At 33.6% G+C, this 23120-nt stretch overlaps 1 protein-coding gene across 1 annotated transcript; it reads right to left on the bottom strand.

Moving 5' to 3' along the window:
- Positions 1–672: 672 nt before the first annotated feature.
- LOC141390247 (very long chain fatty acid elongase AAEL008004) lies at positions 673–21079 on the bottom strand. Its single transcript, XM_073963055.1, has 6 exons — positions 20637–21079; positions 1961–2242; positions 1796–1876; positions 1568–1730; positions 1371–1507; positions 673–1301 (listed from the first exon to the last, which is right to left on the bottom strand). The coding sequence occupies exons 2-6, from the start codon at positions 2228–2230 to the stop codon at positions 1089–1091; spliced, it is 864 nt and encodes a 287-aa protein (XP_073819156.1). The 5' UTR covers positions 2231–2242; positions 20637–21079; the 3' UTR covers positions 673–1088.
- Between the last annotated feature and the right edge of the window lie 2041 nt (positions 21080–23120).

The raw sequence follows: 23120 nt of genomic DNA, 5'->3' as shown, positions 1-23120 counted from the left end.
TTCCCGGGATTGAAAAATATTTCCCGGAGAATGAAAAAGTCCGGGAAAAAAACCATATGTATAAACATTTTCTCATGTTACATAGATTTTCGATTAACTACTGCTGTCTAGCTGAGGAATATAAGAAAAAAGGTGAAAGCAAACAATAATTATATGTACATACATATTTTAAGACAAAGTCGATTTCGTTAACATTATTATGCCTTTGACTCTACTTATGACTTTGGGAGTACAACTTTATACATATACATACATACATATACATATATCTAAACCGATTTCAACCAAATTTGTTCAACATTGTTCACGAATAAGATATAAATAAATATTAAAACACCCTTCCTCCGTTACTGAACCTGCAAGAGTCTACTATTTTTGATATTTTGAAAAAAAAATGTAAATACATTTCCAAAACAAGTTCCACAATAGCAGACTCTTGCAGGTTCTGGAACAGAGCAACTATAAGCATCTATTATATTTGAGAAGAGTCCCCTGAATCAAATAACTGACTCAAGATACGGGCACTCGTTAAACCTGCATCATTTTCCACCAGCTCATTTGTTATTATTAGTCTATATGTGAGTGGGGCATCAATAAATACAATTCCTGAATTTCGCAACACATGTATATATGTACATACGTACATATATGTATTTTAATTTACAACTCCAATTTGTAGGTAGTATATCGACATTATTTTATTTATTTATTTACTTACTTAAGTATAACAATTGCTTAATAAAAAGAAAGTCTTAAATTCTAGACAACGGAGGTTTTGATAATCTCCACACGAAATGGAAGCCAGAGCCTAAATCTAAAATGATCTACACATTATCTTAGCCTACTGTCTATACAATATATTTAATAGCAAATTCTCTAAGAATTATTCTGATCTTTCTTCGAAAGACCCCCCGAGAGAATTATTGAATGGTGAACCCTTAGCATGAAACCCATAGAAAACAAATGAGATTATAGGGTCAAAAAGGAAGATACATGGTTGTGACTCCGAGCTCGTAAGGCACGCGACGGCATTACAACATCGCGAAAACCCGAAAAGAATGCGATGAAAGGCTAATTTGTACATGGGCTTAGTCCCGTTTGATGGCGGCGGCTGCGGCAGTTTTCTTTTTGAGGGACTCCTTCTTTTGTTCCTTGTTGTAGTTTTTCACATAGAAGGAACTGAACATGTAGGTGAAGAGACCAGCATTGAACGTCAGTAAAGCAGCAATGGGCTTAGGGAAGTTGCAGCTGGGTTGGAATTGGACTTGAAGGGTGTGTACAAAGATAATCAAAAATTGGACCTGAAAAAAGAATACGATGGAACACGATTAGATTCAACGAGCCTCATTAGCCTCACAGAAAGTACTTACGATTTGCAAGATGGTGATGTATTTCTTCCACCACAGATACTTCTGTACTTTGGGTCCCATGGCCGACAACAAATAATAGGCATACATGATAATGTGAATAAAGGAGTTGATGAATCCAAGCAAAGTACCATGACCACCTGAAAATATCGATTGCTTTGTCAAATGACTTATTAAAACTTCGCCCTGCCTCTACTTACCAGCAAAGTATTTTACACCAATGAAGGCACACACGGGCATCAGAGTGTGATGGTACAGATGAAGGAAGGAGATTTGACGATCTTTTTTCCTCAAAACAAAGAATACCGTATCCAACAGTTCGGTAATCTTGGCAATATAATACAACCATACTGCGCGAGCCATCTGAAATGGAATACACGTAGACATATAACAACAAACTTAAAAGCTATGAGCCGTTCATATCTTACCCTCATGGAAATCGGATCGGTGGCATATAACACGGGTTGGCATCTGAAGTTGTAGTGACCTCCCCATCCTCCCTTGTAGCCCTGAAACGAGATAGATTAAAAACATGATCCGGTTATCACTGTTATTTCAAGCAGAGCCGTAGACTTGACATATCAAGTGCATACCTCATAGAATAGCACCCAACTTAGCAACACTTGGATGGCATTGTAGACTAGCAGAGTGTTCTTCAGTTCGAATGGTTTACGGTCTCGCATCCATCTAGGTCCAGCGTATAGACAGAAATACAAATAAACTGCCAAAATTGTGAACAAAGGACCGGGAGCATTAGAAAGGAACCAATTTTTCGTTCGTAGATCTTCATGTTCCACAAAGAAATTCACCAGTCTATCCACTACTGTATTGGTTTCATTCATGTTCAAAGTAAGTGTAGACATAGTGGCTGTTATCTATAAAAAAGAAAATAATTAAACACGTTATGATTGATGTTGTCGATTCGAAGAAGATTATCCGAAATTATATTTATTAGAACGTGCGAACAACTTCTAGTGGGCATTTCTTGAAAATGCACATCGATATCGCAAAAATCCCAATTGGGTTTGAGCCTCATCTAAACCAGCCTAAAACTACAATTTCTTGCATTAATATGGGCTATATCTCATAAATCAATAGGTATTTTGATTACTGTAGCTCTAGCAGATGTTATAGGTCAAACAAATAAATCGGAAAAAAGTGCATCTAGCTCATCAAAATATATAAAATATAAAAAATTTTGCATAATTTCTGAAATTCTGCTCAGTAGCTGCTAAACTGTTGGGAGTTGAAACTAAATTTTCCAAATAATGTTTTTAACAATTCCTTACAACATTATGAAGCTGTAAAATGCTTCCTTCGAGCCATTTCAGCGGAATTTTATGTCATGCCTTTTAGAACATGTTTGTATCGATATCAAACACTGTTGACACAGACAATGATATATTTATATATTCGTTATAAATGCTTTGTTCCTTTACGTGCCTGAGGTTACCATTTCTTACCATTTTTAACCTGCAAACTGTTCCCTTACATTAAGAAGCATACAATTTATATGAGAGCAGTTCGCCACTTTTACCATTTTCTGCCACTGTTACCATTTTTAAAAGTAAATGAACAGACCAAAAATATACTAAATACGCCGTGAACATACAACAAAGGTAAGATGTGAAGAATTGAGTATCATATTCAAGCGTATATTTTTTTTTCAAAGATATTATAACGACAAACTTAATTTTGTTTGCAGTTTTTTTTCTAGCTGACTATATTTTTGTTTTCATTCTCTTATCTACATGTTTGTTAAAGAGGTCGTATTGGTTTCCGAGAGATAGACCCGAATTGTTGGAAAAATTCAATATTTTGCCAGGTTTAGATAGGCCCATAAAATCTTAGATTGATCTGACATAACCAAACTCAACTAGGGGTTTTGTCGTTTGTCTGTACTTTCATAAAATCTACAGTAGAAGTTGTTTGCCCACTAGGGTTAGCTACATACATATGCATGTGTTATGTAGGTAATAAATAGAATTTGATACGCGGATTCCCATTTCCGGGAACCCGAGAATATAACATTGTAGTTATTGAAAATTTAATGTGAAAGAAAATATTGAATAACAGGGTCGTTCTAAAAAATTCTCAGGGAAAACATAATTACGTTTTGAAAATCCTTTCAAATAGAACAAATTTGAATCAAAATGTAAATATAAAGCATACAGAACTGTCGTAGGTCATTGTTATTACACGTTTACGATGAAAAGAAATATTTTATTGTAGCAAATTTCGAAGTTTCAAATTTTATTAGTAACCCTATTCCATTTTGAAAACCATATTTACAAAAAAGTAAAAATAGAGCTGATTGTCACTTCTACCTTATATTAATGTGCCTTGGCATGTATATATGTATATCAGCCTCGTATTCGGATTTTTGTTCTTCTAAAATAAGGTGATAATATTTAAGAATTAATCAAATGATATTTACTACTACGTGCTGAGTGAGAGCCATTTCTTAATTGTCCGATTTAAGAATTAATCAAATGATATTTACTACTACGTGCTGAGTGAGAGCCATTTCTTAATTGTCCGATTGCACATTTTCTGTTTAAGAGGGTGCAAAAAATGTTTACTGGGTATTTATTGAAAGTGCACTATACTAAAAACGTATTCGCTTTTATTTTGTTAGATTTCGTGACTAAATATGGCAAAAATTGTATTTGTGCGAAAAAGAAATCTCAGAAAGTAAATGAAAATGTGCTTCCATTTGTCAAATTGTATTATACAATAAAAAGATTCAAAAGAATGTATATACTAATATTAAGAAATTCACTGTTATCTTTCCCCTGTCATTTCTTTTATTATTTCATTACGACTGAAAATCGCTGTGATACAATCATCATTATCGGATCATTCTACATAGAATTTTCATAGTTTAGTCGGATGGATCAACACTAACAAACCTTTAGAATAAAAGATGGTGATAGCGGTCAGCACATTGACTGGACATACAAATGTAATTTCCTGAAAAATAATAACCCTTGATTGGTTTGTACAAATTTAGGAAGCCCCATATTAAACGATTATTTGGTAATAGAACCTTTTTGTTATGTGGGTTTGCTATCTGTTACTTGACAAACTGTGTATATGCTCTAAAATATGGTTATTAGGATACACTGGCGTGTTCGATATAATTGTATATGTATTTACATATATGAGCATGGTCACGCTGAATATTTGTATTGTGTGTGTAAAGGTACACTCCTTCGCAGAAAAGGGCCATTGAACGTGTTTCCTTCATTTACATGCATTCGAGTCAGCGTAGAAAAATGCTGAAAACCCTTGGAACCTGTCTTGTTCATTGTATGCAACAAAAGAAGAACCGGTTTTATTGCAGATTTACATGACAAGCAACATTCCTTTGCATTTACGTCGGTACGTGGATAGGTAAAAACGTCGGTCGGTGGATGAAGAAAAAATGTATTGCATTTGTTTAGAAAAAGTACAAAGTACAGCATCCTTTTTGGTATGGTGCTCTGTGTAGAATTTATTTTTACTGAATTGAACACTAATTTTCCGATAGTAAACAGATTAAAATTAGGGTAGCTATAGTTGGATGATGTGGGCGGCTTCCTCCTGATTGCGAATATTTTGTGCTATTAGAAACATACATAATTATTGTATATTCTTGAAGAATGAAACCATTATCGATATCAGACTAAGTTATTCATATGTACGGGGTCGACCATTTACACTACTGTCCTCGCTTTCTTTTTCATGATTGCGACATTTTGATATATGATAAAATACAGGACTGGTCCATAATTTTTACATATGTATTTCTAAGAGGAGCTTTCAGTTATGATGTCAATTATGTTGATGTAGGTGGTCTGACACCAGACAACTGCATGGAAACTTTACTGAAATAGACAGAATTGTTGATGGTGTCAAACCCTGTGTACTATATCCCTTCCTAACTTCTTTTTATATTTTGTTTTTGTGTTTTTATCGGATTAGATAAAGTGATAAAAATTCAAAGAGTATAATGGTGTGTCCAGGTAGTTAATAAAAATTTAATTAAAATTAATAGTACGTTTATATATAACCGGATTTAACAAATCCACTTGATTTTAAAGTCAATTCCATTGGTTATTGTTAGCATAGTTAATAACCAACCAATTCGATAGCACAACAATATAATATTAAGCATTTCTTTAAATGGTTAAATTGTTGTTTTAGTACTGGTTTTGTAAATATATCAGCCAATTGATCATTTGTCGATACATATTCAATTTGAAATGCGCCTTTCTCATATATATCCCGAATAAAATAATACTTGGCTTCAATATGTTTGCTTCTTTTGTGAAATTGTGGATTTTTAATAAGTTTGATTGAACTTTGATCATTTAAATTTAAGACGGGAACATTTTGATTTTCTGGAAATACAGTCGAATTCTTATAAGCGATTTCGACTGTATTTCCAGAAAATCATTTTCGTCGTCGTTTATAACGTCATATCGGTTATAACGACGATATCCAAAAGTCCCAAATCTCTGGGGCCCTTTATAGCCCTATCGCTTATAACGACATATCGGTTATAGCGACAAATTTCGTCGGTCCCTTGGCCGACGTTATAAGCGATTTCGACTGTATTTCTAGAAACAATCGTTTAAACCAAATTAGCTCTTTAATGCCTTCAATGGCAGCCACATACTCCGCCTCAGTTGTAGACAGGGCAACTGTTGACTGTTTTTAGATGCCCAAGTAATAGGCCCACAACAGAGCATAATTACGTTACCACTTGTAGAATGCCTAGTTTGAATATCTCCTGCGTAATCTGAATCCGTATAGCAATCTATATTTAAATCCTCCGTTTTAAGAAACGTAATTCCATCATATATTGTTCCTCGCAAATATTTGAATATTCGTTTCACTGCGTTAACATTGTCCTCATTATAAGAAACAAGAAAACGACTTGCATGAGAAACTGCAAACGCTATATCGGGTCGTGTTGCTATTGCTACATACATTAAAGATCCCACAGCTTCTCTATAAGGGAATCTCAAGCCCTTTGCCTTTTCTTTTAATGTTTGATACGATTCTCAAGAATTTTCTTGATGTACATTGTTTGACGATTATGTATTCTTCCTGGTTCTTGAATAATTTCCATGCCTAGGTAATTCAATGATGAGAACACTTTTACATCCAACTCACCTCTCAAATATTCAATAACTTCGTCAGCTACTTCTTTAGACTCAGCCGCAATTATTCCATCATCTATGTAAATTGCCAATATAATTTTCTTATTCCTGACTTCACCAATGAAAACACACGGGTCGGAGTTGGTCGTCTTTAGATTTAACTTTCTCAACATGTCAGTAAAACGCCTGTTCCAACATCTTGAAGACTGTTTTAAACCGTAAATGCTTTTGTTTAACCGGCATACTTTATCACTACCGTCACTGTAACCTGCGGGTTGCTCCATGAAAATCTCTTCATCCAAATGCCCATACAGGAATGCTGTTTTTATATCGAACTGGGTTAGATAGTAATTCATCCTTATGGTTCATTTGGGTATTGACCCATTTCGAGTATCTTGATTTTCATTGATGACCTCATGATCGCCTTCGGTTTCATTTTCAGCATCCTCAAACTCATCATTTGATTCTGAAACAATTTCTGGAATTACCATTCTTTTATTATCTGGATCCACCATTACAACGTCATCTGATTCCTCCCTTATAATAACATTTCTTGGGGTATCCAAACTCGATAACCTTTGCAATTCTCCTGGTACCCTACAAATACGCCTTTCTTGGATTTAGCATCCCATTTCTTCCGTTTTTTCATCAGGAATATGGAACAAAGCTTCAAAACCAAATGCATGTATTGCTGATGTATCCACTTTTTTCCCAAACCACAACCCATAAGGGCTTTTATCTTTGTGCGGACTTTTTCCTGCTCTATTCAAAGTAAATACTACATTATTTACCGCTTCCGCCCAGTATTTCAAGCATAATCCTATGGCGTGTATGATAGATCTACTTAACTCGACAACAGTTCTCATGTCTCGTTCAGCTCTTCCGTTATGCTCAGGAGTATAAGGAGTTCATACGTCTGTATGAACTAAACTTCCAACTTTATCAGCTCTGTTATCGCTTTCATCAAATGGCATTCTATGTTGCTTCCCCATAAGACACCCTTCAGAGAAAAAATCATTACCTGTATACTTTATTTTCTGTAGCTCCAAAACCTCTTTTACGTGAATCTTGTTTTGATGAGACATGCGCTCGTGCCAAACCTTTAGAGAATTATTTCGGACAGCAGAATTTGCTTCTCCGGTTGAGTCCTTTCTGACTTTAAGTGCCAATTTGAAAAGCTTCGAATTTTCTCGAACTCCTTTCAAAAGGATTTGTCCATCACTCTTAAAAACACAAGAATCTGCTTCAGCTTCCATTACATACCCTTTGTCCAAACAAGCATTCGTAGAAAACAAATTCAGCTTAATATCTGGCACGTATACCACATCTGACAAATATTTTGACCGCCATATTTTACCATCAAACGCTTCAACATGTATATCTCCAAAACCATATGCGAGAATAATAGCACCGTTTCCAACTCTAATGCTTCTGGGTTGTTTGAAAGTCTTGTAATTCGTGAAGCATTCTTTCTTGTTACACATGTCGCTAGCACCCGAATCTACATACCAACTTTCATCTTCTGGTGTTGTTGATTCGAAAAGCATTTGTTCTCCGATGAATGCATCACCATTTTTCTTGAACTTCTTCTCACTCTTCATTGGACAATCCCGTTTCCAATGTCCAAATTCTCCACATTTAAAACATTTGCCTTTAGCGTTTTGATTACCTTGATTCTTGCCGTTGTTTGTAAACTTCCTTTGATTCTTGCCTTTTCCTACCAAAGCTTCAGATTTTGTTGGTCGAATATCCAATCTTGACTCCTCCATACACAATCTTGATGTCAAGTTTTTTAACGTTCGTTCCTCTTCAGCAGTTGATTCCCAAGATGCGAAAAAATGTTCATAATCCCCTGGCAATGTCATCAAAAATTTTTTTGACATATTGGAAAAATTGTTGTTGTTACAGATGTATTGAAGTCTCCGATTTTTGTTCGTAGACACTTTCTACAACTGTCCACATGTCAGCAGCGGAATCACAATTCATAATATGAAGCATTGGCTCTTCACCCATTGACACCACTAAAGTCCTTTGAGCTGTAGCATCTGCAATAATCCATTCATTCAATTCCTTACCATATCCATTTGGTTCCTTTGCCGTTCCATTTACAATATCCCAAAGGCCTCCAGCTCTAAGCACAACCTTTACTTGAAACTTCCAAAGTGTCCATCCTTGTGAATCTTCTTGAATTCCTCCATTTTCCTTTAATACGAATTTTCAGCGGTCCATATTGTATTCTGTTATGGCTCTGGGCCCATAACCTGTTAGTAGTGTTAATAAATAAAACGACCAACCAATTCGATAGCACAACAACGACAGACAAAATTATGTATTTATTGAAAAACAGACAATAGCAAATTCATGGCACACTAAGTTAAAAATAAAACTATAAACGACAAGTTACAAATCAATGAGTGAATAATTTGTTATAAACTCTTTTTTAACAGTTATATGCCAAATAAATCCTCACAAAGAAGGTTAATCTGGCAAAAAGGCTCTAATGTGTACGGCGTATAAGGCTGATTCCCGAAACGTCAGTTGCTTTACAGATGTCTGAAGTTTTGTATTTCATAACGCCGAAGTACATAACAACTGCGAAACGTAGCAGTTGTGCATTTTTAACGCATAAAGAAGACAAATATGTATAATTTTTGTGATACATTTGCAGTAGCAATACACGAACAATGCATTAGTGCACAACTGAAATATTTCGACGAAATCTACAAATTGCAATGTGTTGGTACGTTTCGGAAGTCGGGCTAAGTGTTATCCTGACAAATTTATTTGGTAGAGTTTTGGCAGAACTGAAATATTTTTTTAAACAAAAATGTATTTTGACAGCTAGAGAAGACATCAGCAGGGCTTACAGGGTCTCCTTTTTATTGCATAATGATATGCTCTATTTAAGTTAAAATTATTGCTGTATATATCGAGATTTGGCGAAAATGTTGTATTAGATTTATGTGAAGTGGTCCGATATTGAATAAGAACGAATTCCTGCAGTAATAAAAAATAAAAGAAATAACAATGGAAAAGATGTATGTAATCGGTGTGGTAAATTTTTTTAAAGGCAAGGGAAAAGTGACACTGCTACTTTCCAAAACAAAAAAAAAAAAATGTATATGGTAAAACACGAATTTACTATGCAATTCCATTTGAAAAAATTTAAAAAACCTTTTTTGCGAGCACATTTCCTATTTTTGGTATAGAGGTTAAGGAAAAAATTGTGGTTTCAAATCTGTTCGCGTTCACAAAATTGGACCATGCGCGCAAAAGTTATTGCGGATTTTATTCTCATATAAAGAAAACATATTTAAAAATATATTATTTGTTGTTATTAGTAAATTTATGCATAAATCGTTAACAGCATTCCATATCTATTCGTACATGTTTAAATATTTACTAAATTATTTGTTTTGTTTTAGTTGAAGATTCAATCATATGATTGCTTAAGTCTGGAGTATTCCCCCATTGGCTTAACTTCATCATTACTTTCTATACAGAGAGTAATGTTTACAAAACGCACTGGCAGCTTGCAAAATTTACTTGATGCGCATTCGGTTTCAGTAGCACCCATCAAAAATACGTAAAAATACACCTATTTCAAATAGATTCTTCAAAAAACAAGAAACACACGTGTTTGACGCATACACGACACCAAAGCAGCTTCTGCGTCTTCTATTACACCATACAAACAGCTCCTAAAGCTCCTGATTATAAAACAGCATTCCCTAGCCGCGAGAGCACTGTTGTTACTCTCTTTGACAAACATCCTCTCTTCCATAAAAAATATGTTCTAACATAAAAAATATGTTGGTACCCAAACAAATAAAATTGAGATATGTTACAAAATTTTGCAAACATACATATATTTGTTTGGACACAAACAAATTATGTTTGGATCCTGATTATTAAAAAAATCGAAAAACCGGCTTCAAAATGTCGGCATCAATTTTAGATTTAAGGTTAACCCAGAAATCGGAAGGGAACATAAAAAAACTTCCTGGCTTCAAACCATTTTTACCCATTTTTCTACATTGATGCCAACACAACTTCCGCCTTAATTATTTTTAATGGTCGACATTATGGGATCCCTCCTAAAACACTTCATTTTAAAGAATTTCAGTCATGCTATATAGATTATGTTAGCAGTTCGGCAATTCGGAAAGGGTGAAACTCGGATTCATCGATTGCAAAACATTTTTGGTTTTTACGATATGACAGTGTAGGAGCTATGGAAATGGAACTTCTCGACCTTTTAATTTTTTGATTTAATATTTCGATTTGCTCGAGTGTATTAACAACTGGCGTAACTCTTGTATAGATCGTCTACCATGTTTCTTTCATTTTCAGTTAAGTTTTGCCCAATTTCACGTCAGCCGCTAAACTCTTTGCTTAATGGTAGCTAACGACTAAGATGCCAGCGTTGGTTTGGAGGTAATGACTTGGCGATTGGTCCTACTCTGGTGAACATGTGTTACGATGATTTGCAGAAACTTCTCTTAGCATAGTTTCACTTTGTGCAATTATTTTCAAAGGCAAATTATGATTTTAATGCGGTATTGTGTCTGTGAGTGTATAGGTACAAACGGTCATAATTGCATTGAACCAGCACTAGGAAGGTAAAATCATTTATGCTTGCAAATAATCAAAATCCTATCCCAATATCGGTATGGACTGATACATAGCTGCTGCACGGAATCACATTGATTTCCGAACAAAATTATGTTGAACATTCGTTTTCAAATGCACCGAAATTCGATATTAATACAAGCACACGTTCTTAAAGAAGATCACACATGTGGTTCACGAAGATGTCAATGCACCACTGCTTTGGAAATAATTAAACATAATGTAAAATATGAATTCTCTTAGTCTGTCTTTTTATCGTTCCGCTTTCAATTAAAAATCCATACATTTAATTTAGATGTTGTTTTATATGTTCATATCTGACCGACACCTTATGCACGCACACATGACATCCTTGGCTGTGCTAGTTGTGTGTGTGAATGACATGTCCCATAGAACCGGGGCAATGATTTTGTTTCACAACTTCGACCCGTCTCATAACGAATATGTTATATGAAAATTGTATCTGTTACGATGGCGTAGTTGTTGGTATGAACTTTGATTACCGTGAATGAAATGGCATTGTAACAATTATTTGTGATACGTATGTCCATACGAGTAAATATTATGAAGAACTTGGAAATATATATAGTTTCAGTTAAAATCAATCTACAGTTGAAATTGCTTATAACGACATCCACCAAATAATATGTTTGCTGCATTTTTTATCATACCGACGATCATTCAACATATTCAAAGATTGGTGTTGCCACTCACAACCTTTTCAACATATACGAGAATACAGATGTAGTTCGGCTGATCCAAGAATTATTCACCCGATAAATGTTATAATGACGATGAAACAGTATTTAATATTTAATATTAATGGTCCACTCTGTAAAAACCGAGTGACATCAACGATTTCAGCCAATATGACATGGATATGGTAGTTATTGGTAAAAAGAAATGTCTAAGATGTCTCATTACTCACATTAATGTTTTAACTACGACGAAATAATTTGTCTGTTTCTTTACTGGTAAAAGTGGAAAAATGGTAAAAGTTTAAAAATGCTGTCATATAAATTGTACGATTTTTTGAGTAAGGGAACACTTTTCGAGAAAAAGTGATACAAAGTGGGACATAAAAAAAGTGATTTTCTTAGATAATGTTACAACAAAAAGTGCGTGTGTTTTTTAACATTTCATCACATCATTTCATGAGCAGATAACATTCTATTTTGAAAGCAGTATAACGTCCTATACACGCATCTGTCGGTGACTGATATTTATACCAATGGTTATCCTCACCGTGGTGCAATGGTATGCACGCCCGCCTTGCACGTAGAAGGTCGGGGGTTCGATTCCCCGGCCAGGCAACATCAAACATTTTTCAACGGTGGCAAAATACCCCTCAGTAATGTTGGCGACATTTCCTGAGTAGTTCAGCCTTGAAAAACTTCTCCACAAGTGGTGTCTCATTGATATGAAAGAAGTCTCCCTTGTCCCGTATGGGGTGTTGTGGAACAATGGTTTTTTTTTTGTTTTGTTTGGTTATCCTCCAAAACCAGTACATATGTATGTATATCAACCTTATTTTATAAATATCACTTATAGCGAAAGAATTTCGTCGATTAGATTGCGCATTGTTTTCGATTTAATGACAACTTTGTTTCTCTGATTTTTTGCTTTCAATCAGGGAGGAAACATCCAAAGTCGAATTAATGTACTAATTTTTTGCATCAAATATAAATATTTATCCACTTTTTGTAAAGTAGTTTACATCTTACACTTAAAATGTTGGATATACACATGACGTTATAATAGTACGTTTACACTAGCGCTTATTTCCATGACAGTGGCTCTATCTACATTTTACGACAATTAAATACAGATAGAACAGTTTATCATCATTTCTTGAGTGAAATCGTTTAAAAATAGCAAAAGCGTGTGTGTGTCTTTCTTTCGCCCGAAGTTATTTAGTAATATTTGTTGTATTTGTTTATGGATTTTATCATTTTTAATATTTGCATAAATACATACTAAGTGTTTGAAGTTACAAAAGAAACCTAAATTCCAAATAGGAATACATATATTTTTTGCTAAGACTTTTGTTTTTGTGAGATGTTGTTGTATAGATATTTCCAGTAAATGAAATGACTTTAGTGCGATGACCTTAAAATCGAATATATAGAGTATAGAGTTTTACAAAACACATAACAAATTTATTTGAATTTTATTAAATACGTACGCAGTATATTGTATACTAATTTTGGTCGATTTTCTAGTTCGTTTTTACATACAAATAAAGGACAACCAAAAATTTATTATGCGAAAAAATGTTTATTTTGGGTGTCTGAGTTATTTATTTCTTTTCTGAAATACAGTTTATTTTCGTATACCTTTTCAATAATAACATATGAAAAATTGCATTCACAGTGAAAGTGAGTCATCTACCTTTTTGAAAAACTTGAGTTTATAATATTAAAAGGGTATTATTAGTGTAATATGTTTTCAAATTTGATTGTTTAAGACAAGACTTTCTTCTTAATAAATTGGTCCTATACTTTCATTGATATACATCATGACATACATATATAAAGAAAATACTAGAGGGTATATAACAAGTCACAGTAAATGTATATCACAACTCGCCAAAATGCTCATAAATACCCGAGTACGTAACATTCATTTAAATTAAAGTCAAATTGAATTGTATTGAACATGCACAAAGAAAAGCATCGATGTGTATCCTATTTGGCGGTACCCTTAAGAGCAGGCAGGAGTCATCATAATGGTACGCACATTGTCATTAGGAGTTGTGACATTGTAATGCAAGTGCTTTTAAAAATTATAATTTAACATCTTTGTGTTTATTTCAGCTTGAGTCCATATTTTGTTGTAATTCAATTGTTTGAATAACAACAAAATATTTTAAAGTGGATATGAAATTGATTAGTTGCGGGCGAAGGGTAGGGAATACTATAGTTTCAGTTGTCACCAAACAACTTCATCAGTTCCCTTTTTTCGCCGACTCTGTATCGATAAGCAAAGACGACATAAAAACAGTGGTGGATATGAAATTCCTTAGTTCGACTCAAATTGTAGGGTAAACAGCTTTAGGGCCATACGGCAAATTTCTCATTTTGTTTAATTTGCTAGATGGCTTTATTGACCTGTTTATCGATACAGAGTGAGAGGTGACAACTGAAACTATAGTATTCCCTACCCTTCGCCCGCAACTAATCAATTTCATATCCACTTTAAAATATTTTGTTGTTATTCAAACAATTGAATTACAACAAAATATGGACTCAAGCTGAAATAAACACAAAGATGTAAAATTCTGCAGTCCAACAATAAAAAAACGCCAACAACAATTATAATTTAAAAAATAAAATAGTGCAAAAAGCGCACCGAGTGCACGTGCTTTTAACCCTTTCGGCCCCGAACTTTTTTCCTCGCATTAGTAGTTACTTTAAAAACATAGAATTAAAGTATAAGTCAAAACTAAGACATAACATAAATTGGTGGGCGTTACCCCACCTATTTCGGAAGATACAGTACATTTTATCTAAAATTTATTTGCTCATTATTTTGTGCAATTATGTAAATATAAATGTTATAATCGTATAGAAATATACCTCTGACCATACTTTTGAAGAATCAAAACTAAAGTTTAACATAAAGCTCATACATTTTGATTTAGAAACGATTTAAATAATTTGGACTGTACACATCGATTTTTGACATGCCGTGATTTTCCAGACTTCACATTGAATAATGCATCGTAGTTCTGTTGATCGGGATACAACTGGCACTTTTTTATAATTTTTGCATTCTTAGGACTACAATTAGCCAAAGCAATGTGTTCTTTGAGGAAAAAATTCCGTTAGTTTTAAATAAAACGACGTCAAAATCGAATTTGCTTATAAGCAACGTTGGGGCCGAAAGGGTTAAATACTAAGTAAACAACGGAATTGATATTAAAATAAAAACACAATTCAGCAAAGGCTATAGTCGATATGGGCGATACTCTACAACTCTACCCCAGTTCATCGGCCCAAATCATTTTGGGGGAAACATTTATTCTATCAATATAAAGGCAGTGTATTGAAAATAACTTGTGAAGTAATTCAGCTTAATCTCATTATTGTTGTTTTGAATTTCAAAACAACAAACTGGGTGATAAAAAATAAAAATTATGAAATCAAGAAATTCCATTAACGTAAATCGATTACTTGAAGAGATCCGAAACCTACTTGATACTTGAACTTGACTTTTGCCGAACTCAAGTTTTTTATTGTCGCACTGCTGCAACATCTCATCCGTCCGATGGAATTGCAATTTTCGAATTTCGAAAAAAACAAAAGTTGTGCTGAATTGTGCCAGGTTTGTGCCCATTTGTGCCCAAATTTGATTTTGAAAACATGACAGAATTACAATTTTCGAATTTCGAAAAAAACAAAAGATGTGCTGAATTGTGCCAAAAGTTTTTTCGATATCTCCTACCCTTTTTAGAAAAAATCGATATTTTCGAAAATATGATATTCGGCACTAATGGACACAAACCTAGCACAATTCAGCACAACTTTTGTTTTTTTCGAAATTCGAAAATTCAAATTCCATCAGATACCACATCGCGAGAACATAAAACAAACATTGACGCATGCCATTCAAGATCGACGTCATCAATTGTCAATTTTAAAGAACGTAGAACTCTTCGCCAATTTCCGTATTGCTGTCACTTCTACAGCCGAAATTGAAATTCCATACGCACTGTCATTTTCATTATGGTCACGTCGATTAGTTTGTTATGTGTCCGTCCCAACGCCTTATTTCAGTCTACGAACAAAAACACTAAACAACGCCTCATGCTCCCACAATTATGATGCTGACAATTTCCTATACCGGGGCACTTGTCTATGCAAAACTCGTCGACTATGTCCAAAATAATTATTTGAATGGATAGCGTGTTCAGATTATTTTGTTTTGTTTTTAACTCGCATTAAAACACAATAACAACAATATCATCTACAACAACAATGATTCATATGGATTAGTATTTGACCCGAAATGTCGCTTCCACTTTCAATTTACCATTTAAATTGTCTAATGGCCAATTGATTTGGTTTCCGTGGGAGGATTTGGCAAAAGTTCATTGTCTCCCGCCCGGCATTGTTTTGAATTAGTTTGATATAAAATATATTGGATACTAATTCGATATGAGGATGCAACAATACCAATTGTCTTGGTCGAAAATGGTTGTACTCATCTGTTTTGCATTTGTAGAAGATTCCGTTACTAGATTTGGAAATTATTAATAAATTTTATTTAAAATACATATACATATGTATCATCAGAATGTATTTTCTGGAAGGTTCTATAGGTAGGTAAAATATAATTACAATATCATATATAAAATCAATAGAATTGTTAACCTACTCAACACAGGTAACGACAAAGATGAATTTCCATGCCGAATGAAAACATTTAATTATGTGTGAGATAAAATGTACACTAGGGTTATAACCAAAAAATACCACGCCTGTACTATGTGAGGAATATTGTCTTATAATAAAAATCAATTTTTGGTAGGTTTGGGGAAACCGTCTTTGATATGTTTTTTGCAGGCATATTAATGCTTGTACAAGGCTTCATGCCACAAAAATATCATTGGGGACCGTAATGATAATGTATATTTCTTTTAAAAAAATTCACTATTTCTTAATTAAATGAAAAGCAACATCTTATGGATTGGAAAAAGTGAATAATGAAAAGAAATGATAAAAAAATAGTTTGATTTTGGCAATTACAGAATAATTAAATAAAAAAACAATTATTAAGCAAAGTGATACAACATTTCCTAATATTTTCTCATGCAGTGGTATTTCTGATATTTGCAAATCTTTTCCAAAAGTTATAATGTACACATTAAATATTTTAATATATTCTATCAGACTGGCCCGTTTGCAGACTGTAATCGGATGTATTAGCATTGTGAATTGAATGGCAATGGATTGCGTTTAAAAAGGTTTCACATACGTGTGTACATATATGTATGTATGTGTAGAGAAAATAATAACAAAAGAACCATTGGCCTATAGATTTAATCAACGAAAAAAAGTAATGAATGTTTGCAATGAAATTTTCATAAATATTGAAAAATCTTTGATGAAATAACAACATATGAAACATGTGTAGGTAGTGTATTCCTAAATATGTCAATTATATTCGAAGGTATGGGCAGCGGACAGTAGTACACTATCGACAATTGGCAATTTTTGACAAAAGCACATACATCCCAGATGTACATATCTGGGAAGAGACCTGTTGTTATGGACTTCAATAAAGTTATATTACGGGTTCGAATATAATTGTCTTATGGACTTAGACGTGTATGACAAATAAATAATTTATCATTTCAATCATTTCTAAGTACGTAAATGTGGAAGAGAAGGGTGTATTTATTTACATTTGTTTCTTAAGTCTTTCGTTTCATAAATCGCCTGGAATTAGTCTCTTGTTCGTGATTAATACTATTTTTGATTAAAAACAATAATAATAAAAACAACGTTTAATTGTTTGCACTTTGAATAAATGTAATTACTGTTTTAGTTGATGTTGTTTATTTGTTCATTTGCATCTATCGCTAATACTGCACAGTGGTGCGATAAAATACCAGAGTTTTTCAACAGAGGCTCCTGTTGAAAAATATAAAAATATAATATAAAAACAATAAAAACATAAGTATTATCAAGGCAGGTAAAAATTTAACCCACATATGGCTAGATTTATTTTGAGAATGTTTGACATTTTCTTCTGAAAATTAAATTTGCAAAATGTTCTAAGTATTTTTTTCCTAATAACTTTTCAAGTTTTCCGGAAAGCTTTCTTTTAAAATGTTTTGAAACTTTTATCACCTGCCTAACATAGCCGCTCATTCATATGGATGTAACTTCTACAGTAAAATTTATTCTATATACAATTGGACCTCGAGTAATATTTGTAAAAATTTGTAATATATGTATGTCTAATCAGAAAACCAAAAATGTTGGTTTCAAATCTGTTTGCATTCCCAAAATTGACCGATGTGCGCAAATGTTATAGCAGCTTTTATTCTCTTATAAAGAAAACATATTTTAACATTTCTAAATTTATTGTATTGAGAAAATTAACGTATATATCTAAAATTTGTGATTGTCTAAGTCTGGAGTTTCCCCCATTGGCTTAACTTCATCACTTTCCTCTTTGCAGAGAAAAATGTTTACAAAACGCACTGACAGCTTGCAAAATTTACTGATCGCTACCAATATCATGATTTCATCCCGGCGAAGGGAATTATCAATTGGCTTTTCAGTTTTTGAAATGATGATTTTTTAGTGAAAACCTGAACTCTTTAAGCATCGAGTATTCTCATGTTAATGAGAACAAACAAAACAAACAAAATACCTAAAATTTGTTTTTATTTTCGCGGAAAATCAAATCAATTTTTTTGAGTTCTCCAACTATTTCGCTACGGATAAAATATGGATTCATGGAAATATGCAATTTTCCGAGTTCAACACCCAATTTGTACAAACATGTAATCATGAAGGAACTGTTACACAGGGTTAGAATTTCCTTTTGTAATAATGCGTCTCTCATACATGATGTTTTTTAAATGACATAAATATGCTCCCTTGTCTAGATTAGCAGACGTCCGTAAATAATTTCATTGTCAATGTTTGTGTACATTCCCTACAATTAGACGTTAAGTGTTTGGGTCTCGAATGTCTTACATAACACTTTACTATATGAACATTGTTGACTTTTGTCTATCAGCATTTTATTTTAACATTGTCAGCATCATGACACACAATTTGATTTAAACATACAACAATAATTAGATTTTGTTTGACTCCAAAGGGTAGACATCAGTTTTGACTGCATAACATGTAGCACATGAGCTATAAAAATTCACGCTTGCGTGCTCCAAAAGTAAACAAGTCGGGTGTCTAAGGAAGTAATTAATTATTATTTAGTACTTGTTAATCACCATCATCGTATGAATGTAATTACTTCAATTTTCCAATTCTCTATTGCGTAAAATAATGTGGATGGATAATGAGAATAACATCCATACATACATATGTACATATATCTACATACGTATGTGTATGTATGTGTATTGTTAATGATCGTTATTCTATTCAATTAACACTTAATTCATTGAATATTACTACATTATTGAGAATTAACATGACAAAGGTATCTATGAAAGACTAGTTTTGTTGGCCTTGTACTAGTGAAGAACCCATCCGCAGTACACTCACCGGAAATAACAAAATTCAAGTTTTTATTTAATATGTATAATTTCGATCAATTGTGTTTAAAGTACAAAATTCTTTGTAGAGGTTATTGGCCATATTGCGGACTGGTTTCAATTCACTATTTGACCCGTTAACAGACTACTTTACTACCAATTTTTTCGCTGAGTCAAGACTTTACAAAGTTACATTTCTGCTCCAAACAAAAAAGAATACAAATAAGAATACCCGACCAAACGATGACAAACTTGCGAAGCATTTATTTATTTTACAAATAAGCAATTGTCACCAACGGGTAAAACCACTGTCTGGTCAAAATCAAAATTGGAACAATTTCCATTTAAGTTCGCCTGTTGGGTTGGTGTTAGTACTTAGGGCAAATATGTAAACATAACATAAAAAACGAAAACTTCGCATTTTTTCGATTGATCTGTAAAATGTAGTCAATTTTTATGACAGACAGACAGACAGCAGTGCGGACGAAAAAGCAAGCAGCGTTTTGTTAACGGTGCGTGCATATGTTAGCATTCGCCAACACATAAAATGCTCACACACTGACAGTGTCATCCAAGTGAAGGGCACTTCGGAATTGATCAAAAGTCCAACATCAGCCAAAATTCCACCCGTAATGTGCTGCTTTTGTTGAGCGAGTTTTTGTTTGTAAGCTTTGCACCAATATTGCCCGTAACTAGCAATAAGCTCTTAAGCAAGACAAGAAGAAAAACAAAAACAGCAACAAATATTTTTCATAACATCTTCCATTAACACAACCATCATATCCCACATACATATGTATGTATGTAGGTATGTATGCATGAATATGGTCTATATGAAATTGATCTTTTAAATCTTTCTTTTCAATAATAGTCACATATCGATAATGGGCTTGGATCATCATTTTAATATCAGATCTAATGCAATGACCATTACTTAGTGTTTGAACGTTGTCTGTCAATTTTATGCGCTGTACATACATACATAGCTCATTAGACTTTTGTCATTTGTCTGCTAATTTCAAATTTGTAAACTAAATAACAAATAAGACGAATAATGTAGTCGAGGTCGCGATGTGATGAGGCACACATTCTGACAAATGGCAAACGCACCCTAAATTTGAAGTTTCGCAACCGCCAGAAAGCTGATAATATTGATCAAGTATCACCATCCTCGTCATACAAGGACACCTTCGGCCATGGCCAATCGAACGCATTATGGATATTAAAACAAAGGTATGAGTTGCTTACTTGTGAATATCGATTGTTTACTGCAGCACTAGTTTCCTGCTCTCGTGCAGAATTTCTTGCAGATTTTGCTGGTTATTTGACAACGGAACAATTCAGTTTACTTTTGGTTTGTTAAATTATTTTGTTTTTTTAACCAAAAACGTTAAAATTCTGATTCTGTGTAGAACCTGCACACACACGTTTGGTATATATTTTTTTAGAATTCCGATCGTTTTGTTCCCTTTTTTATCGGATGTATACGATTTGTTGTATAGCCCCGCGCAAATGTCCGACAAGCATGCGACTAGTTCACGGTTTAACGGCAGACTAACTTCTTCTGGTCGCAAGGTACCCGTCTTCTATTCGATTTACTTCGATCTTGTCACCTGTTCTGCTTGCGCACTGCTCAGCTTCACTTTCAGTATCAGTCAGTCAGCAGCACCACGACAACCAAAAACAACTACAATAACGATTCATATTTGCAAGCCAGCGCCGGTTTCTTCGCGTGGTCACTTAAACATACTTATTATGTATAAGTATATATACACCTATTCACATACAAGCATTTTACGTACGAATGCTGGCATATATACCCACTTGATATCGGAACTAAAAGTTTCAATTCTAATAGTTGTATTCCCATCCAATTGGAATTATTGTTGTATGATTTGATTGCAACAAGAAGTGCTTAATTGAAAATTAAAAAAAAATCGTATCATTAGATGTGTTCCTATATATGCAACAATCTTTCAGTTTTGCTATCTCCCAAAAAGTTGCCCAATTAATATCAGAGCAGTTGGAATTGTTACCACTTAGCGCCAAGAATTTTTTTGTGTGAAAACTTAACATTTTATATCAAAATTATATTTTAGAGATTTTTTAATCATTTTTTAAGAAATAATTTTTTTTTTTAAATTCTCTTAGAATTGGGTCCTCTTTTATGTATAATTTTTTCCAATCCCTAGTTTTTTGGTTCAGAAATTACTCTTACTACATTCATAACTTGTAAATGTTAAATTTTTATGGCATATTTTTCGTCCAAAATCGATGGACAGAGATGGACAGATGTAAAATATGCAATTTAAAATAACAGATAAATTGGGGGATTTAAAAAAGTCGTAAATCAAATAAACAGTTTTTAAGGTAAATCTGCTCAAATATGTTTTATATATATGCAGTATTTTTAATATTGAAAGTGTGTAAATCGCGTACATATATCGTACGCTCCGATTGAAGGCATTTTGCAACAATAGACCAAAGTGGCTATGAATTGGCTACATTTATATATTCTTGATCAGGATGAAAATCTAAGACGATCTAACCATGTCCGTCTGTCTTTCCGTCTGTTGTAATCACTCTAGCGTTCGCAATAATTGAGCTAGAGCGCTATATTTTTGCACCCGAGTCTTTTCCATAGGCAGGTCAACTTCGAAGATGGACTATATCGGACCACTTTTTGGTATAGCTCCCATACTCCCGATTTTCGGTATTTTGGGGAATTTAGCCACATTTTTTGGCCGAACTACTTGTAATTTCATGTTTGAGGGTTCCCAGTGGTCACAATATATCGATTTTCGGTATTTTGAGGATTATAGCTACATTTTGAGACCGAACAACCTGTAATTTGACGTTTGAGGTTCCCAGTGGTTAAACATCTCCACCAAAAACTGTTTTGGTATAGCCTCCCGATTTTCGGTATTTTGAGGATTTTAGCTACAATTTTCGACCGAACTAATTGTAAGTCGACATTTGAGGTTCCCAGTGGTCAAACATCTATACCACAAACTGTCAATATAGGTCCATGTTTTTGTATAGCCCCCTATATAAATTTTCAACATAGGTCAATGCTTTGGTATTGCCCCCATATAACGGTACCTGATTTTCGGTTTTTTTTGCATTTTAGCTACAATTTTTTCCCAAGTATCTGCAATTTGACATTTGAGGTTCCTAGTGGTCACAAAACTCCTCCACCAAAATATAGGTCCACACTTTGATACATCCCCATATAAAGTTCCTGAGCACATTGCATTCACGTTTATGCTTTTTTAGCTTATTTAGGTATCAGTGGTCACAAAATATCTCCGCCTAAAATTGTGGACAGGAAAGAAAATAATTATTCCGTCTTAGTGCAGAATATTTTATGTGTTTTTTATGGCTTTTTTACTTGTTTTAGTTAGTCGGGATACATATGTAAATGCTTAGGATGGTTATCGAAAAACTTAGAGCGTTCTTTTTATTTACGAAACGTAGTATATAATGCAAAAAATACCTACATAAGTAAATTTACAAAAATGTGTACTTACGATAGTAAATAGTAAATTGCAATTGGTTCGAATAAGATCAATTTGAGACGATGTCATATAATCCGAATGCGATCTGAGGACAAATTCATGTCGGACTTTGTTTTATTCTTAGAGATAAAAGATAAACTATAACATGTGCTATGAAAGAAAAATAAACGAGTTATTACAAATTTTAAATGTTCATATGTATGTAGTATATTAC

Source organism: Musca autumnalis, unplaced genomic scaffold (assembly GCF_047663935.1).
Source record: "Musca autumnalis isolate F117 unplaced genomic scaffold, ASM4766393v1 scaffold_1, whole genome shotgun sequence".
Taxonomy (NCBI): Eukaryota; Metazoa; Arthropoda; class Insecta; order Diptera; family Muscidae; genus Musca; species Musca autumnalis.
The sequence above is the reverse complement of the archived record's forward strand: the minus strand, read 5'-3'. Positions and strand labels throughout refer to the sequence as shown.